Source organism: Thamnophis elegans, chromosome 9 (assembly GCF_009769535.1).
Source record: "Thamnophis elegans isolate rThaEle1 chromosome 9, rThaEle1.pri, whole genome shotgun sequence".
NCBI classification, from domain to species: Eukaryota; Metazoa; Chordata; class Lepidosauria; order Squamata; family Colubridae; genus Thamnophis; species Thamnophis elegans.
In genome coordinates, this window is record NC_045549.1 from 65,660,256 (window position 1) to 65,680,181 (window position 19,926).

General features: G+C 43.7%; 1 protein-coding gene and 1 non-coding gene across 4 annotated transcripts in view; one reads left to right on the top strand and one right to left on the bottom strand.

Moving 5' to 3' along the window:
* Window positions 1-19,671, top strand: part of AASDH (aminoadipate-semialdehyde dehydrogenase) — a 42,270-nt gene extending 22,599 nt beyond the window's left edge. For 2 of the 3 annotated variants that reach the window (XM_032224595.1, XM_032224594.1), the window contains 8 exons: window positions 85-257; window positions 3,241-3,430; window positions 8,141-8,256; window positions 9,421-10,177; window positions 11,845-12,008; window positions 15,152-15,277; window positions 16,205-16,336; window positions 19,211-19,670. In XM_032224595.1, the coding sequence (XP_032080486.1) occupies window positions 85-257; window positions 3,241-3,430; window positions 8,141-8,256; window positions 9,421-10,177; window positions 11,845-12,008; window positions 15,152-15,277; window positions 16,205-16,336; window positions 19,211-19,612 (2,060 nt within the window). In that variant the 3' untranslated portion in view covers window positions 19,613-19,670. Of the gene's footprint in view, window positions 1-84; window positions 258-3,240; window positions 3,431-8,140; window positions 8,257-9,420; window positions 10,178-11,844; window positions 12,009-15,151; window positions 15,278-16,204; window positions 16,337-19,210 lie in introns of all 3 variants that reach the window. The other variant, XM_032224596.1, reaches the window with a different exon arrangement.
* On the bottom strand, window positions 6,463-6,565 carry LOC116513600. Its single transcript, XR_004256011.1, has one exon. It is a non-coding gene; the product is annotated as a U6 spliceosomal RNA (small nuclear RNA).
* Window positions 19,672-19,926: the final 255 nt, after the last annotated feature.

The following is a 19,926-nucleotide window of genomic DNA, read 5'->3' on the forward strand; positions in this document are numbered from 1 at the left end:
TCATCCTTTTAAGATCTTTTTAGCCTGCATTGTATGCCTTGATAAGGGGAAGCCTGACTTACCGCTTAGAATTGCTCTGCGTAGGAGGAAACGGACGCGTCTGCTTCATTGACGGCGAAACCACATTACCTGTGGACACTATGAGAGCCACCGGAGATTTCGTAAAAGTGAAGAAGGCTGAAATGTTTTTCTTGGGGCGGAAGGACAATCAAATTAAGCGTCACGGCAAGCGTCTCAACACCGAGTATGTACAGCAGGTGAGGTAATAGGTAACTATTTATGAAAAGTTTTTTTAAAGATTGCACAGGTTGGGCCTCCTCCGGGTGCCATCAACTGGACAATGCTGGCTGGTGGCCCCTCGGGGTAGGGCCTTCTCTGTAGCGGCGCTGGCCCTGTGGAACGATCTTCCTGTAGAGATCCGGACCCTTACCACTCTCCCAGCTTTCCGTAAAGCCACCAAGACCTGGCTGTTCCGGCAGGCCTGGGGCTGTTGATTAATATCCAGCCCCACTTAGACTGAATGGATGGTGCAATCTTAATAATTGTATTTTTTATTTTAAATGTTTTAAATGTTTTTATCTGCCTGTAAGCTGCCCAGAGTCCCACGGGAGTGGGTGGCATACAAATTTTATTAAACTGAAACTGAAACTTGCTACACTGTGAGCAATGCTTGGTCCTATGACGAAGGAGGCAGTTGTCACGGTTCCAAGTAACGCCCGGAACGAAAGAAGACTCGGATGCTTGAGTTTCCTCAAAGCTCCATTTTATGAGACAAATCATATTAGCACATCTGGGAAAATCCAAACCTGAAAATGTCCAGGTTTTCCCCACCCAAAACAAAGTTGCCCAGCACCCACATGCCCATCACATGGCCCAATCAAGCCTGTACCAACGAGAGATGCCTCCCAGTCACCCCACTCCAGGTGCCGGGCAAGATGTCCTTGACTTGCAGAGAAAAGAATGTCATTTATATCTACCCCACTCCATACAATCTCTCCTCCCTGTTTCCCACAACAATAAATGTGACAGGCCTGAAGGCCCAAAGCAGAGGGCGGGGTGTTTTTGTACATTGAAGAAAAAGGCCTAAACCCAAAGATGACACAGGGTGGTCCAGTTGAGTCCAGTTCTTTATCTGTTTACATCCAATAGTCAAGAGTCTCACCAAACTAAAGCTATAACCTAACAGTTGTCACCTGGGAGATTGGGCTACTGTGAAGCCTTTCCTTCCTCCCCCATCCATTCAGGACCGTGAAGTCCTAGCTTGGGCTTCTCTATGGAAAGTGCTGACTCCTCCTCCTCCCCGGGAAGCCTCTTGCTGACATTATCTGCCACCTCTTATCCCATTCCCATCCCATTGCAAAATAATCATGCATATCAGGGGTGAAATTCAGCAGGTTCTGACAAGTTCCGGAGAACCGGTAACGGAAATTTTGAGTAGTTCGGATAACCAGCAAATACCACCTCTGGCTGGTCCCAGAGTGGAGTGGGAATGGAGATTTTGCAATACCCTTCTCCCAGAAGTGGGGATTTTGCAGTATTCTTCCCCTGGAGTGGGATGGGAATGGAGATTTTGCAGTATCCTTCCCCTGTCACACCCACCAAGCCACGCCCACAGAACCGGTAGTAAAAAAAAAATTGAATTTCCCCACTGATGCACATCCAGAGTTAAACAAGAAAGAAGGAAAAAGAATCTCAGTTCAGCCACAACAGATGACAGCATCTAGTCAACCAGCTGGACTTTCTCCACTCCCCACCCCAAATAAAAATCTACACGGGACAGAGCAGATGAATAGGAGACCACTAGGAAATCCCAAGTTTGTAGGATAGACTGGGATATTTAAAACATATTGCTGAAAGGAAACAAAGACAAACCAGTTCTATAGTGTAGCCATGCTAAGAAAATGGGCAAGCCCAATCCAAACACAAGGAAGTCCACTTTTTCTTTTTCTTTTAAATGAAGCCAATTTAATTCAGTGGAACATTCTATGTATGTGTTCATCCTTTTAATGATTTAAGCATACCGTTAAATATTTAAACTAGCTAAAAGGACCTTGAATAGCTAACACATGAATTAATCCTTCCTTTATTACCCCATCCAATTAATGTGCCTATAATTTGTATATTAACATAGAACTGGTTTTGGTTTCAAACAATTATGATGGTTCATGGTGGGACAATGATTCAAAGTGAAGACAATTGCTGAGTTCATAAACAGTGCAAGTGATATTTATTACTTGCAATAAAATTGTGTCCCACCATGATACTAAGGAGTCAAAGAAGGACAATCTCAAAAATAATTGCATCAAGGCAGTGGTGCGTTCCAGATCCCGTTGCAACCGCTACGGTGCGACGGGGCCGGATGTCCACTGCATGAGCGCACACATGCATACTTACCGCCTGCGATGCCTCTGCAATGCTCCAGCTGCTGGGCGGAGCATCGTGCAGACGCCGTACGCTCTGTGCGCGGAAGCCCCGAAAACCTCAAATACCAGTAAGGAGCGCGGGCGGGCGGGCCCTCCGGAGCACCGTACCGTAACGGTATCTGGTGCTCCCAGCAGGCACCGGTACGCCTGTACCAGGGCGTACCAGTCGTAACCCTCCACTGAATCAAGGTGAGTTCATTGAGGCGCGTAGAAAAATAGGGACTAAAATTAGTGGTACAGTGTTCCCATTGTTGGGAAGAACATAAAGGAAGAACAAGAATTCTTCCTTTATGGATGGTGTTACAATTATCAGGGGCCTAAATTCTAGAATGTCCCATAGCAAATGCATTGATCGAAGAGTAATAAACATTTGACTATCTGCTCCATATCAAAGCTAGGCTAGCACAAATGAAGTCGGCTTCATTCCTAGGATCCAAGCGGCAGGAAAAACAGAGCTCGGGAAGTGGCCCTCCTGAGCTCCATTTTCGCTGGCAGAGGGTTGCAGGAGGCCATCCCAGCCGAAAACGGAGATTGGGAGCCAGTTTTCGCTGGCAGGCAAAGCACTCAGGCCACCCAGAGGCGTCCCTGACACAAGTGACGTCAAGTTGACCACACCCACCCTGGCTGCACCCACCCCACCCACCCCAAGGTCAAACACAACCCAGAGGCGGCCCTCAATGAAATCGAGTTTGACACCCCCTGGTCTGTGCTTTCATGGGGACGGGACTGAAAAGTTACTTGAATTACAAGGGGAAGAAAAATCATCTTCATGGCTTTCTGCAGTTTTGCCCGAATCATCCGTGATTTTATTTTGCAGGTTGCAGAGAGCCTCTGCACAGGGGGAACCTGTGCCTTGATATGGCACCGAGAAGAAAAATTAATTCTGTTCGTTGCCCCCAAAGCTGTTTCAAAGGGGCACCTTTTAAAAAAGCTCCAGGAATGTCTTCCCAGCTATGCAATTCCAGATGAGGTTTTGCCAATTGATACTTTGCCATTCACATCCCACGGTAAATATGCATATCTATGCCTACTGTATGTGTATTTGATTATATTTATTTCTTAAATTTTATAAGCCCTAATTAAGACAGAATGACACAAAACCAGGCGAGAACAAGCGTACTGATAGAACACCAGTTCCACCAGATCCAACATTGCACAAGGGAACCATCTGCCATTCTCGCTCATTAATTCAGAGACCGATTGGGTGTTTTTCCTCGGCTTCCAGATGTAAATAGCATTTTATTGGAACATCTTGTTACGAAAATAGCTTGCTTTTTAGGGCATGGGGAAACCTGGGAGAAGCCAAGTCAGTCTGATTATGTGCCATCAAGTCAATGTCAGTTCTTATACGGATCACAGGCAGAAATTTTCTCCAGGATGACCTGTTTGTGTGTCGTCCTGCATATCTTAAAGTGTACTCGCAACCACTGTGATACTTTGATACTCTGTCCATTCACTTATCTTCTGGCCATCCTCTTTTTCTTTCCACCTTTCCCAGCATTATGGACTCCTCAAGGGAGTTGAGAATATGTCTAAAGTCTGATCCTTTGTTCTGGTTATTTTTTCACTCAAGTGAGAACTGTGGATTGAGCTGTTCTAGGAGGCTATCTGTGGGGATTCTCAGTCATCCAGGTCATGGTTGTCCCAAAGGTGCTGTTTCAAGAGGCAACTGGACTTTCTGATTTTTCTTTGAAGATGTTTTGCTTCTCATCCAAGAAGCTTCTTCTGCTCTGGCTGGAAGATGCAGAACAGAAGGATTTCTACTCCTTGCAAACAGTTGGTCATTTGCATTCTTTTTAGTGAGTTGGCGAGGCGGCTTGGAGATTTATCTGCTTCAGTTCGCATCACTCAGGTGACTCTGAGGACACAGATAAACCTCCAGGTGGCCTTAATGACTCACTAAAAGCATGCAAATGACTGGCTGGCTGCAAGGAGTGTAAATCCTTCTATTCTAGAGAGCCGAGGTGGCGCAGTGGTTAAATGCAGCACTGCAGGCTACTTCAGCTGACTGCAGTTTGGCTGTTCAAATCTCACCAGCTCAAGGTTGGCTCAGCCTTCCATCCTTCCGAGGTGGGTGAAATGAGGACCCAGACTGTGGAGGCGATATGCTGACTCTGTAAACCGCTTAGAGAGGGCTGAAAGCCCTATGAAGCGGTATATAAGTCTAACTGCTAGTGCGATTGCTATTGCTATTCCCCACCATCCAATCACAGCTGAAAAAGCTTGGATGAATAGCAAAATATCTTCAAAGAAAAAACAAGAAAATCCAGTTGCCTTTTGAAAAAAGCACTTTTGGGACATTTTTTGGCTATCCATGGTATTCTCAGGAGATTTCTCCAACTCCAGAGTTCAAAAGCATCAATACTTTTTCTACTCTTCCTTGTCCAGATTTCACTTCCATAGAGTGTCACACGGAAAATTATTCCTTGCACTATTCTGATATTTGTAGATATACTCCTCAACTTACATTTAGTGACCATTCAAAGTGACACGGCACTGAAAAAAGTGATTTATGACCATTTTTCACTCTTACAACCGTTACAGCAGTGTTTCTCAACCTTGGCAACTTGAAGATGTCCGGACTTCAACTCCCAGAATTCCCCAGCCAGCGAATGAAGTCCGGACATCTTCAAGTTGCCAAGGTTGAGAAACACTGCGTTACAGCATCTCCTTGGTCACGGGATCAAAATTCGGATGCTTGGCAACTGGTTCATCTTTATGACGGTTGCCATGCCCTGGGGTAGGCAACCCCCTTTTGTGACCTTCTCACAAGCAAAGTCAATCGGGAAGCCAGATTCACTTAACAACCATGTTACTTCCTTAACAACTGCAAGAATTCACTTAGCAACTGTGTCAAGAAAGGTTGTAAAATGGAGCAAAACTTACTTAACAAATGTTTCACTTAGCCACAGAAATTTTGGGCTAAATTGTGGTGATAAGTCAGCCTATACATATATCTCAGCATCTGAATATATTTTCCAAGGGCTTCTTGATTAATAATGCACCAAGTTTTAGTTCGTGGCATATTTCTTGATTGCTGGTTGCTTTGCTGTGAAAATAAATGGCATAAGACGGAAGCTATCCACCATTTGCATATTCTACGAAAGTACATAGTCATATCTCATTCCCTTGATGACCTGGAGCCAGTCTATTTCTCTATGTTTGATCCAGAGTGGGGCTTCCTGAATTGTATATATGTTCTGACCGAGGCTTCCCAAGAGCATGAAGCGAACTCCTTGTCCCGGCAAAACTTCACAGCCAGCAAAGTCTTTCAAAGGAGGATTTACAGTCACAGACCTTATCTGGTTTGGAGAGCTGCCAGGTTGATATCTGCAAAACTTGGCAAGGAATCTCGGAGAGTCACGAACCAATTAAGCAAACTAATTGTCTCCTGCAAACTCCACTCCCCTTTTGCTCCTCTTTTATCTCCTCTGGGAGAGGCCATTCATCGTCTGGCCTTACTCCCAAGTCAGCCCCTGTTCTTTAGCTGTTCCCTTCGTCTGGCAACTCTGCGCATGCGCACACTGGGAACAGGCTCCAGCTGTTCGTCTGCCTCACTGATGTCTGACTCTGAAGGCAGCTGACAACTGGCATAAAGCTCTGGCCCCCGCTATGCCTCTGACACAAAGCCATCATCAGAGCCTTCCCCAGACTCCAGGACTGGCCCATGTTCCTCCCCAACCTCCTCACTGTCTGACTCTGCTGCCAGCTCCGCTGGCTGCTGGCAGGCCACAATGTTATAGTTGTTGCATCTCATATTCCATGAGATGTTCTGAGATTCCCATATTTCTAGGCACGCTCCATAACTTCACATGGCTGGCACAGTCCAAGATGAATAAATAACATACTGTCTTCTTTTTGTTATCCTTTGGTTTTCTCAATTTTCCAGGATACACTAGCAATCGTGTTGCTTGTTCTGTGACTTATTCTAAAGCCATCTTGGAACATCTGGCATTTCTGTCCCATTTAGGGCTCCAATCTGTGTTGGATGATCCTAAGCATTATTTTTTTTTTTTTTAGCAATAATTATTTAATTCAGAAAAATATGGAACGCTTCACGAATTTGCGTGTCATCCTTGCGCAGGGGCCATGCTAATCTTCTCTGTATCGTTCCAATTTTAGTATATGTGCTGCCGAAGCGATCCTAAGCATTATTTTGATAGTATGTACGAAGTCCGGCTAACCTAAATTGATGGCTAATCTGTGTACCGCTGATTTGTGTTCTAACCAGAATCTCAGCATTCAGACACTCTGCATGCTATGATGATGTTCTTATTTCTCTTATTCAGATATATCTATATCTGCACTATATCTAAGTGTCTGAATGTGTGATTTGGAATAGTATAGACCGGTATATAGTACACATGAGAGTGGTGCAGTGGCCTAGAGGTAGAGCTCTCACCTCACAATCAGGAGGCTGTGAGTTCAATCCTCGGTAGAGACAGATATTTCTGTCTCTAAGAATATATCTACTGGGGAGGGGGGGGCTCCGCATTGGTGACAGGAAGGGCATCCAGCCAATAAACATTAAGCTCCATTCAGTTGCCCAGACTCCACAAGGGATTATGGGGTCGTTAAAAGATGATTATATTGTGTGTGTGTGTGTGTGTAACCTGTTTGTAGTTTTACTTTCACTAAAGTCATTTGTGGACTCAAACCAGTGGTGGGTTTCAAAAATTGTTCGAACCTACTCTGTGGGAGTGGCCTCCTTTGTGGGAGTGGCTTGCCGCCCATGTGACCGGATGGGAGTGGCTTGCCGCCCATGTGACCGGATATGAAGATGGAGCTGTTGAGTTCCCACCCCTACTCGAATTGGTTGTGCTTGTTGTGATTTTAAATCACAACAAGCCAAGGTGGCGCAGTGGTTAAATGCAGCACTGCAGGCTACTGCTAGATCAGCAGTTCAGCGGTTCAAATCTCACCGGCTCAGGGTTGACTCAGCCTTCCATTCTTCCGAGGTGGGTAAAATGAGGACCCAGATTGTTGGGGGCAATATGTTGACTCTCTGTAAACCGCTTAGAGAGGGCTGAAAGCCCTATGAAGCGGTATATAAGTCTACTGCTATTGCTACTGCTATTGCTAAATTGTTGTATTGTTGTCTTGTTTTTTGTCTTTTTTGTATTTGTTCCCCTCCCCTTGGCTTTTGTTCAGCCGCCCTGAGTCCCTTCGGGAATAAGGCGGCATACAAGTCAAATAAATCCAATCCATTCCAATCGGATGACACTTGTCAGAACCACCTTAAATTACCTCACACACAGCACTGGCATGCATAAGAATATGATGTAAACTTGTTTTTTAAAAGGCATCTTTGGTTTGCGTTAAAACAACTTCAACACACGCAATGTTCTGATTGCACCACAAACGCAGTAGTCATCCTTACCTTTCACAGAGGCACTGAGTTTTATAAATATGAGCGTGATAGTGTAGAATAATCATATCCAAGGACCAGTGGTGGGTTTCAAAAAATTTTGGAACCTCTTCTGTAGGTGTGGCCTGCTTTCCGGGTCTACTGGTGGAACCTCTTCTAACCAGTTCGGTAGATTTGACGAAGCGGTTCTACCGAATAGGTGCGAACTGGTAGGAACCCACCTCTGACTCAAACATACATGTAGATTGGATAGACTCCTGCAGTGGAATGTTAAGTTACAATAAAGACATAGGAATGCTTTGTTTTATTATAATAAACACTTGTTTTATTTTTTTTGCTTTGGGCAAAGGCAAAATTGATGTGTTCCAGCTGAACGAGATTTACAGCAGCCACCTGAATTCTCAAAAAAGTGACAGCAAGCTAAACGAACAAGAACTCTGGGAAGGCTTGCAGAGTCTCTGGCAGGTAGTCCATTAAACTTCATTATTCCCATATCGTAAGAATTCTCTTAAGCATCCATAACTCAGTCATTTGAACAAGAGGGAGAGGAACAGGAATGAATACTCTTGGGTCTTCACATTGGATCATTGACTTGGATTCTTTGCAATGGCGTTAGAGGAATCATTAATATTTCTCGAAAAACTCAGGACTCGGATAATGGTAGGCAGTTTTAATGAATAGTGCTGTGTCCAATGAACCATGAATGCTTGCCTCTCTGGGATAAGTTGAAGCACGACTTATTTTTTTAATAAAAGCATGACCAAAATAGTCAAACAGATCCAGCATTTCTGCATAGGTTGGATAGCAGATATTCAAAATATCTGTTTTATTTGCTGCACCTGTTTCTGATTTATTATAAGTGAAAAGACATGTCGGAGATTAATTGCCTTATCTAATCAGCAAGCACCAGGACAGGATTAAATTAAATTCAACAGTGAGCTTCTAATTTTTATGAATTTTATTCTAATTTTATTAGAATCCATATGCAGGTGGATTTAGGGGGGCTCCCTCTGGTAAGGGGGAAAATCCAACATTAGATATTATGCATGGTCCGGACCAGGGGTGGGTTTCAACCGGTTCGCGGCGGTCCCCGCGAACTGGTTGGTCGGTGAACCTGGAAGTAAGTAACTTCCGAGAATGGCGAAGGGCCCACCCACCCGCCCGCACTTCTTACCGGTCTTTGAAGGCTTCTGCACTTCCACACAGGCGCATGGCACATACAGCCCCTGCGCGATTCTCCGCGAGCAGCTGGAGCATCACGCAGGCGCTAAGATGCATGCGTGAACTGCGCGCGTGCACGAGGACGCCGCTGGCCCCATTTCAACCGAACCGGTTGGAATGGGATAAGCAACCCACCACTGGTCCGGACCTTTTCAACAAGGCTTTGATTATTTGATTATTTTGATGACAAATGTATGGCCATGATCAATAAGATATCACTTTCCTTGATGCTTCTGGGTACACAGGGACAACATTTGTAACTAATTTAATTGTTGCTGAAATCAGGGCTTGGTTCTTACTGCTTTGCAAATTACTCACTTGCTTTGCAACTAGGTGTGTAATTGTGATGGAAGCTAATCTATACACAATAACGCTTTTCTTCTTCCTTTCTCTCTCTCCCTCCCCCAGTCTATTCTTAATCTTCCAGATGACTCCAGTTGTATTTTGGAAGAGTCACAGTTCCTGCCTAGTGGTGGGGATTCTTTAAAATTGCTACAGCTTCATGATGAAATTGAACGTATCGTAGGTAGGCCTGTTCCTGGCTTAGTAGAAATTATTCTCAATCAGTCCATTCGCGAGATCTACAAACATGTCCTCAAATCAGCTTTTCCAAGGGACAGCCTAGCTATAAGCAGCCACAGTGTTGTAAAAAGGAAACTGAGTGACCCTCTCGGTGAAGAACCGACCAATAAGTGTGTGGAGCTCTCCCCGGAAAATCCGCTGAAAACTGACGTGGCCACCATAGGTTTTATTGCCATAAGTCGAGGAAACCACCTGGTGTCTCTCGATGGGCCTTTGAAGAGCCAGATTGAAGCGGAACAAGCAGAAAAGAGTGAAGGGTTGCCAAATCGGGACACAAATGTAAATATAGCAGAAGATTATTCTGCGGAAGGAAATTTGGGTGAAGCAAATCTTGGCGAAATTACCCAAAAGCTGACACTGCGTGTAAGATGGACCTCGGACCTTGGGAAGTGTGTGGATGCCTCTCCGCTAGTTGTAATCCCGGTTCCTGACAAATCATCTGCTCTTGTTTATATCGGATCTCATTCTCATACGATTCAAGCGATTGGCTTATATTCAGGCAAAGTGAAGTGGACAAGAAGGCTTGCAGACCGCATCGAGTCCTCCGCGTGTGTATCTAAGTGTGGAAACTTCATTGTTGTTGGTAAGTATTCAGAATCAGGGATGAGCTGCTCCGGGTTCGCCTGGGTTCAGGTGATCCTCTAGCAAAGATTCTGCGCGGTGTGGCGGAACTCCCAAATCCCACTTCTGCCTGGCCCCGCCCACCATCCCCTCCCCTCCCAGGTCTCCACGCAGCCCATTTTGGATGCCAGGTAAGTGCATGGCCTGCACGGAGGCTCAGGAAGGGCGAAAAGGGCGGCTCCCAGAGGCGCCGGAAGGCCAGAAATGGGCCCAAAGAAGCCTCAGGGAGAGCAAAAAATGGGCCTCCCTGCTGGGTTGCAGGAAGCTAACTAGGCCATGCCCACCATGGCCACACCCACTCAGCAACAGGGCAGAGAACCCGCTGCTAAAATTTTTGAAGCCCACCCCTGTTCAGAATCCTTGATAGTAATCAGTGGAAAATACCATCAAACAATAATATATATTTGTAACATAAAATGCAATGAACAGTGTTGCAGGATCGAATATGGGTTGGTCACCAGGACTAGAGATTTAGTCTTCAGAGCTTCCGGTCATGTTCTGGAGCCCATCCTCAGGAAATATGAGCCGAGGTGGCGCAGTGGTTAGGGTGCAGTACTGCAGGCCACTTCAGCTGACTGTTATCTGCAGTTCAGCGGTTCTAATCTCACCGGCTCAAGGTTGACTCAGCCTTCCATCCTTCCGAGGTGGGTGAAATGAGGACCCAGACTGTGGGGGTGATATGCTGACTCTGTAAACCGCTTAGAGAGGGCTGAAAGCCCTATGAAGCGGTATATAAGTCTAACTGCTATTGCTATTGCTAAATATGTGCTTTGGGCTATTCTGTGTGTGGTATTTATATATTGTGTGTAGCTTTTTAGCTGTTGATTGGGGTGTTGATGGCTGGCTATTAGTTGTTGGCTGTTATTTCCAAGCCCTTAGGAGGATGGGCTCCAGCACGCGTCCAAAAGCTTGGAAGATTAAAACTCTGGTCCCAGTGACTGACCCAAATTGGATCCTGCAACGTTATCCTGGAACACATATTCATTTGTGAATGAACAGTATTGTAGATTCAACAGTAATGATTTTATGAATTCACCTTAATTGTTTGAAGGTTTGAAAACTGGATCGGTGGCTACAGCGATTCATTTTGTCTGCTGCAAATGAAATAAGTATATGCAGGTCTGGGAAAAATATTTTGAGATTAGACCATCTCCTGCAGAGTCAGAAAAGCATCAGTACCGGGAAGGGGGGGGGCTCCAGAGAAAGACCAGCATTGGAAAGATGGTGGATTGCATAATGTTGCAATCAGAGGTATTCGTACCAGTTCGGACCGATTCGCCACAACTGGTAGCGGAAATCGTGGGGGGGCAGCTGCCCCCTCCCGACTCTAGGCCTCCCTATTTAGGCACGTTTTTGAGGCCGGGCGCATGCGCAGAAGGCGGGCGCCGGTGTGGAAGGGGCATATGCGCGTGAAACTAGCGGGCACGCACGGGGCAAACCAGTGGTAAATATGAAACCAACCGCTGGTTGCAATCCAAACTCTGGTCCTTTGGTATATGCCTGTTTTCCCTACAAGGCCTACAGGCATTTCTTGTGATCAGAAGAACTGTCTGTTTTGAATTTGAAAACATGTTCACATCTCCGGTTAGAAGATGTGCACCTGTTTTCTGTGGCTGTGTTTTTATGCAGGTTGTTATAACGGAATGGTGTATGTCCTCCAGAACAGCAATGGGGATGTCCACTGGGCATTTCCCACGGAAGATGCTGTGAAAAGTTCTCCAGCTCTGGATCCTTCCACGGGATTAGTCTTTATTGGATCTCATGACCAACATATCTATGCTTTGGATATCTATGTAAGTCAATGCAAATGTCGAGAGCGAGCTTCATCCAGTTTGGTTAAGGCAGGGATCCACAACCCGCGGGCCAAGGCCCAGTACCAGACTACAGCCCTTTGGGAACTAGGCTACACAAGCAGTGTGTGCACCAGTGGTGGGTTTCAAAAATTGTTCAAAACTATTCTGTGGGTGTGGCCTCCTTTGTGGGAGTTGCTTGCCGCCCATGTGACCGGATGGGAATGGCTTGCCGCCCATGTGACCGGATATGAAGATGCCGACGACACTTGTCAGAACCACCTTAAATTACCTCACACACAGCACTGGCATGCATAAGAATATGATGTAAACTTGTTTTTTGAAAGGCATCTTTCAAAGCGTTAAAACAACTTCAACACACACAATGTTCTGATTGCACCACAAACGCAGTAGTCATCCTTATCTTTCACAGAGGCACTGAGTTTTATAAATATGAGCATGATAGTGTAGAATAATCATATCCAAGGACCAGTGGTGGGTTTCAAAAATTTTTGGAACCTCTTCTGTAGGTGTGGCCTGCTTTCTGGGTCCACTGGTGGAACCTCTTCTAACCGGTTCAGTAGATTTGACGAACCGGTTCTACCGAATAGGTGCGAACTGGGAGGAACCCACCTCTGGTGTGCGCCCACCATTTGCAAATTGAGCTGCGTGTGTGTGCTTGTGGAAATATCCCCCCTTCCCCTCCCCCTCTGCTACTACTGGTCCACAAAGCCAAAATGGTTGGGAACCACAGTACTGTAGGCTACTTCTGTTGATCACAGGCTGCCAGCAGTTTGGCAGTTCAAATCCCACCAGGCTCAAGGTTGATTCATCCTTCCGAGGTGGGTAAAACGAAAACCCAAATTGTTGAGAACCCAAATTACTGACTCTGTAAACCTGCTTAGAGAGGGCTGTAAAAGCACTGTGACATGGTATATAAATCTCAAGTGCTATTGCTATTAAGAGCACTGAGCTAGAAATTAAGAGGCTATAAGTTCTAGGCCTTTCTTAGGTCTGAATCCAGCTCAGTTTATTTCAGGTCAGTCATCCCTCTGTCTCAGTCCTAAGAAAAAGATCTTTGAAACTGTTACTGAGAAAACTGTGTGTACACCTGTCCAGGTAATCATCAGGAACAAAGACTGACTCAAAGGAATAATAATAATAATAATAATAATAATAATAATAATAACAACAACAACAACAACAACAACAACAATAATAATAAAAACTACACCAACAGAGTTAGGAAAATTTTGAAATCTAAATTGAATGGTGGAAATACAATCAAGGCCATAAATACCTGGGCAATACCAGTTATAAGATACACAGCTAGTATAGTTAACTGGACACAAGCTGATTTGGACCTTTTGGACCAAAAAACCAGGAAACTAATGACAATGCACTACAGTTTACATCCACGTGGTGATACTGATAGACTATATCTGCCCCGAAAATCAGGTGGCAGAGGATTATTACAAGTGAAGCAAACAGTTGAAGAAGAAAAACATGCACTGGCTGATTATTTAAAAGAAAGTCAAGAACATCTATTAATCGAAGTAAAGAACAAAAATCTACTGAAGGCCCAACAGATGAAACAAGAATACAGAAAAGATGTGATAAAATCAAGAATGGAGAGTTGGCAGAACAAAGCACTGCATGGCCAATTTCTGGAAAAAATAAAAGATAAAGTGGACAGTGAACAAACTTGGTTATGGTTAACAACAGGTACATTAAAGAAAGAAACAGTCACTTATCCTGGCTGCGCAAGAACAAGCTATCCGCACAAATGCCATTAAGGCCAAAATCGAAAAATCCTCTGATGATGCCAAATGCAGACTTTGCAAAGAAGTTGATGAAACTGTTGATCACATACTCAGCTGCTGTAAAAAAATCACGCAGACTGATTATAAATTGCGGCACAATTCAGTAGCACAAATGATCCATTGGAATTTGTGCAAAAATTATAATATTAAAACAGCAACAAACGAACATCAGCCTGAAAAAGTCACCGAAAATCAGATGGTCAAGATCTTGTGGGATTTTCGCATACAAACAGACAAAATACTGGCGCATAATACACCAGACATCACACTGGTTGAGAAAAACAAGGTTACAATCATAGATATTGCAATACCAGGTGATAGCAGGGTAGCTGAGAAGGAACATGAAAAAATCGCAAAATACCAGGACTTAAAAATTGAAATTCAACGACTATGGCACAAACCAGCAGTGATAATTCCAGTGGTAATTGGCACACTGGGTGCTATTCCAAAAGCACTGGAATTACATTTAAAAGAGTTAAAAATTGACAAAATCGCCATCAGTCAAATGCAAAAAGCCGCACTGCTTGGATCTGCACGCATATTACGAAAATACGTTACGACGTCCTAGGCCCCTGGGTGGGGCCCGACTAGTAACCAATGCCAAATCCGGCGAAACAACTGGCCGCTGTGATACAATTGTATAATAATAATAATAATAATAAAAACTAGGACTGTTGTTATTAATGGGAATGTTTTCCAACCTAGTATTCATTTCCTATCAAATCAAGCCGTATGGATTTCAGTGGAATGAACGCCCCGTCAGGGCACTAAGAACTGCAGCCTTAGATGTTGATGTTTAAAATCGAATTCCAGTTCCAGAATATATTGTCAACAGGAACTGTAGCTACTGGCCTTGCTTTGGTTTTTATTGATAGATTAAAAATATTTCGGTTCCACTTCTTATTTTAAATGTCCCAAAATACAGTACTGACCACTCTAGCCATTTTAATTATTTAACCACACCATTATTATTTTTTCGCTTCTGCTCAGAAAAATAAAACCCACAAGAGATCATACAGGTTTGCAGCCTGTGGTTCTTAATTCATTATTTCCTCCCTCGCCTTCAGCAAGCGAGAGCTTGGTGCTTGTCATGCTACTTTTATTATGCTTGCATGATATATGCTGCAGCATTATTTTTTAACACAATATTTAAGGTACATCCTTCTTCTATATTTTGCCCGGCTCAGGAATTCTGGGAGTTAAAATCCATAAGCCATAAAAGGGCCATTGTTTCCCCATCCCTGCTCTACAATGAGGCTCTCTATGTTAACCTTAAATTAAGATGTGTCACATTGTGAAATGTATATTTTGTTACTCTGACAGAAGAAGGAATGTGTTTGGAGGTTACACAGTCAATCTGGAGGTATATTTTCTTCTCCTCATCTACACCTGTTCCCACATCACCTGTACGTTGGTACTCTGGGAGGACAACTACTTGCTGTTAATCCTGTACGTAACTTCCTAGTTCTGCATGCATGAAGTTTTAGATTCACTACAGGCTTTGAAAACTCTGAATAAAGGGGCTGCAGAGAAGATGACTTTTGATAATAACATTACAGTTACTGAACATACATGTTCTTTTCCCATGCAAGGATTTCAAGCTACATTAGCATATATTAATTCAAAGTAATTATAGAAAGGACACATGTTAAGGGCTCAGAAGCTAATTGTTTTATTTATCAGATCCTTGTAATTTAATTCTTTTGGAATTGTAACCATCTATGCAAAATGGTATCGTATTTACAGAGATGTGTACACAAGTAAAAATTAGTGAACGATTCTGCATAGGTATTACTGCAGGAGGGAATAAGCACTCTTCATTATTTAATATGATTTCATGTTGCCTTACTTCAACAATAGATGTCTTTTCTTTAAAATATTTGAAATATAGGAAAGCAGAAACGGTAGCTGCTCCTTTGTTATCTGATTAAATTAGGTAACTATAACAAACTGTCTCTTCCTACGTAAGAAGGCATAGGGAATGACCTTGAAGGATAGGAAAAAGAGCTGTTACCAAGGCAATGGTTAGATAAACAGGGCTTGAGCCCAGAGTAGCAAAGTAATTAGAGAAAACAGCCCCTTCCCTAGCTCATATGAAGATGACGTAAGGGAGGGGGAAGCACATTCAGACTTGCAAGGTTCTGTAACTGTAGCTCTTACAATATAAGTAATCCTGTCCTATATGGCATCGGTTTCTATTATGATCTACCTTGTAAGATTGACATATAGGCGTTTCTGAGAATCTGAACTTGTAGGAACATGTTGCTTTTTAGTTAATTGCTTTGTTTCCAGTCTTTGTTTGAATGCCTTAATTCCTCATTAGTTTAACATTTGGAGCATCTTAAGGCAACTGGTGTTGATTATTTGCTTTTGCAGGTTATGGGGAAAACTGTTTGGAGAACCATTTGTGGGAAACCTATCTTCTCCTCACCACATTGCGACAAAGATTATGTATACGTTGGCTGCGTGGATGGAAATCTATACTGCTTTAGTCACTTTGGAGATCAGGTTAACATTATTGTACTATTTAATAGTTGAAACCTCTAAAATAACTAGATCAACCTGGGTTGTTTTTACTATTAACTTTAGATTTGGTTTTTGTGTTGACCATAGAAGCTTTTTAAAAAAAATATCTGCCATTTTGCTTCTCACAGTAGTTTATTAAATGCCTGTGAAGAGACCCAAAATAGCCCAGGAAGCCACAGTATTCTTCCAAACTGGTCAAATGCAGCATACATCACTGTTCTGACCCCCCCCTCCTCCGTCCAGGAACGAAAGCCAAAACCAACGTAAATGAGAAGGTTTCTTTTAATCAGTCCAGACTCTCATTGGCTGCAAGCCATATAAACAAAGAGATAAGCACTCTGGCAGCAAGTCCTACAAAGCTTGGCAGCAATGCAAACAAACTCTGGCAGCAATCCAGCCTGCCAAGTTTGTTCCTTGTTAGTCCTTAACGTTGACTTCTGCAAAAGGGCGTGGCACAAGCAGTCTCTTTTATAGTCAGGAGAGGATCTCAATGAGCATCAGCTGAGCGTAATCATCTCCTATAATTACGCAGTTGTTCTTGCCGCCGAGTAGCCCTTCGGCGGCGTGCATCCCGGAACAACTCACAGGTGTTTTCTGGATCACTCCCTCTTGTCTCCTCCCCACTGATCCAAGGCTCTGGCACCACCTGGTGGCCAACCAGTCTCTTCTCACCCTGCTCGGAGTTGAACCCTGTCCAGGGTCTCCACCTCCTCTAGGGCCAACTCATAAGACCCCTCACTGTTGGAGTCTGGCGGCAGCTCCAATGGCTCCTGCCGGGCCACAACACATCACAATATATAAGAATCATAGGCTAGTAACCAGAACTGGGCTCTCATACAACATGGAACTTGTGCCAATCATAGAGTGGGGCAATTCAGGATGGGTATGAAACTCACTTGAGAAAAGAATAGAGTGAGAATCCTGCTTTTGATTTGCTGCTCCAGAATACCGAAAAGCACAAGACACTATCAATGCAAGCAAAATGGTGCTTTCCTGGCTTATTTTTCTAATCCGTTGACATCTGATATAGAAACTCTTGGTGCGAGAAGGGAAAATTGGATCCAATGTTGATAGCTTCTTCATCAAACAATACTGAATGTTGTGACTGGGTGGGTTCTGAGATTGTGAGGAATTGACACCTAGTCATTGTTGCTGCTGTCACACTTTCCTGTTGAGCAATCTGATGCAAAGAACCAACTGATTAATGCTTGTATCATTCCTGGTCTCTCGTGATTATACTTCATTTAGCTCCTTCCATCTCCATTCCTTTCTTCCTCTCCTCTTCATTTCTTCTCACAGTGTCTTCTGCTCTGTTGATTTGCCTTAAAGGCATTTTCGAATTGCTCTTTCAAAATTCTTCTTTCTTGCTCGTTTGTTCTCCCTGCCAATTGTTTGTTATCGTTCGCTTCTGGTTTTTTCCAACCATGTAAATAATTGCAAAGAATGCATTCTTGCGTGTCATCTTCCTGTGGGTTTAAACATTTTGCCTCTTAATAACTTCGTATGCAACTCTCCCATCCGCATCTTGGGCTCTACTGATAGAGAATGCCTACTGGTACAATAAATAGTGACACCACAGCGATTGAGTGTAGAATGTCACCAGGGGTGGGCTGCAACCAGTTTAACAACTGGTTCAGTGATTGCAGGTGCCTAATGCACTTGCGCGCAACATTCACAATATAGCAATTTGAAGCTCAGCCACTTACCTTATAAGGCAGCCCTGATAACTAGAACAGTGGAGGCACGGAAAACAGCTGTGCCGTGAGAAATCAGCTGAGCCAGAAGGAAATATAGGAGATGATAGAGCGGGTGGTATTTTCTCCAGGGAACAATGGTAAAATTCTCCTACTAAATTACTTGTGGGTCATTAATATATTATTGTTGTTAGCTGTGAAGTCGTGTCCAACCCATCGCAACCCCATGGACAACGTTCCTCCAGGCCTTCCTGTACCATTCTCTGGAGTCCAATTTAAGCTCATGCCTACTGCTTCGGTGACTCCAGTTGCGAAGTCGTGTCCAACCCATCGCAACCCCATGGACAACGTTCCTCCAGGCCTTCCTGTACCATTCTCTGGAGCCCCATTTAAGCTCATGCCTACTGCTTCAGTGACTCCAGCCAGCCACCTCATTCTCTGTCGTCCTCTTCTTCTTTTGCCGTCAATCTTTCCTAGCATTAGGCTCTTCTCCAGTGAGTCCTTCCTTCTAATTAGTGTCCAAAGTATTTGAGTTTCATCTTCAGGATCTGGCCTTCTAAAGGGTTGATCTCCTCTAGGACTGACCGGTTTGATCGCCTTGCAATCCAAGGGACTCGCAGGAGTCTTCTCCAGCACCATAGTCCAAAGGCTTCAATTCTTTGGTGCTCAGACTTTCTTATGATCCAACTTTCACAGCCATTCATTACAATTAGGAAAACCATAGCCTTGACTGTACACACTTTTGTTGGCAGGGTGATGTCTCTGCTTTTTAGTATGCTGTCTAGATTTGCCATAGTTTTCCTCCCCAGGAGCAAGCGTCTTTAAGCGATATTAATAAATATCCTTTTAAAACATTCTAGTCTATTTGGCATGCCCAATAGGATCATGCCTGGCTCTTAACTAAAACAATTTGCTAAACTGTATGTTCAGCAGGTCCTCTCAATAAGCAAAAAAATGTACAAAAGTGCAATGCATTTGCCTGACTACGATATATATTTTAATTAATTGGAATAATTAGTCCTTTTCTTAGATATTTTGTAAACATGGCTATAAAGGTGAATGTTTGTATATGCATCATAAACTCATAACAATGTATACAATGATTCTATCACATTCACTGAATTTTCAATAACCAGTTTAATATTTTATTACTGTCCTACAGGTTTGGGCGTTTTCCAGCAGTGGACCAATCTTTTCATCACCCTGTGTTTCACCATTTTCCAGAGATATATTCTTTGGGTCCCATGACTGCTTTATTTATTGCTGCAACAGGGAAGGAAATGTATTATGGAAGTTTGAAACTACATCCAGAGTTTATGCAACTCCATTTGTTTCCCGCAGTCCTAAGTTGGACAGTAAAACATTTCTGGTGGCGACCTCCACCGATGGCAGAATATGGATCCTGAATGCTGAAACTGGTGTGGCAGAAGGTAGAGGAGAACTTCCAGGAGAGGTCTTCTCTTCTCCTGTAGCCTGGGGATCGACAATTGTTGTAGGATGTAGAAACAACTACCTTTATTGTTTAGATCTGTGTTTATCTAAAGCTAATAAAATTCTGAAATGATGAGCTTTTTGGAGCTTTTAATTTTCTACTTGAGAGCTAAATGTTTGCCTTGGATACGAGGTGGCGCAGTGGTTAGAGTGCAGTACTGCAGGCTACTTCAGTTGACTGCTAGCTGCAGTTCGGCAGTTCAAATCTCACCGGCTCAAGGTTGACTCGGCTTTCCATCCTTCCAACGTGGGTAAAATGAGGACCCAGATTGTTAGGGGCAATAGGCTGACTCTGTAAACCGCTTAGAAAGGGCTGTAAAAAGCACTATGAAGCAGTATATAAGAAGAGGTGCTATTGCTTGGTGTGAACTGTCTTGATTCAATATG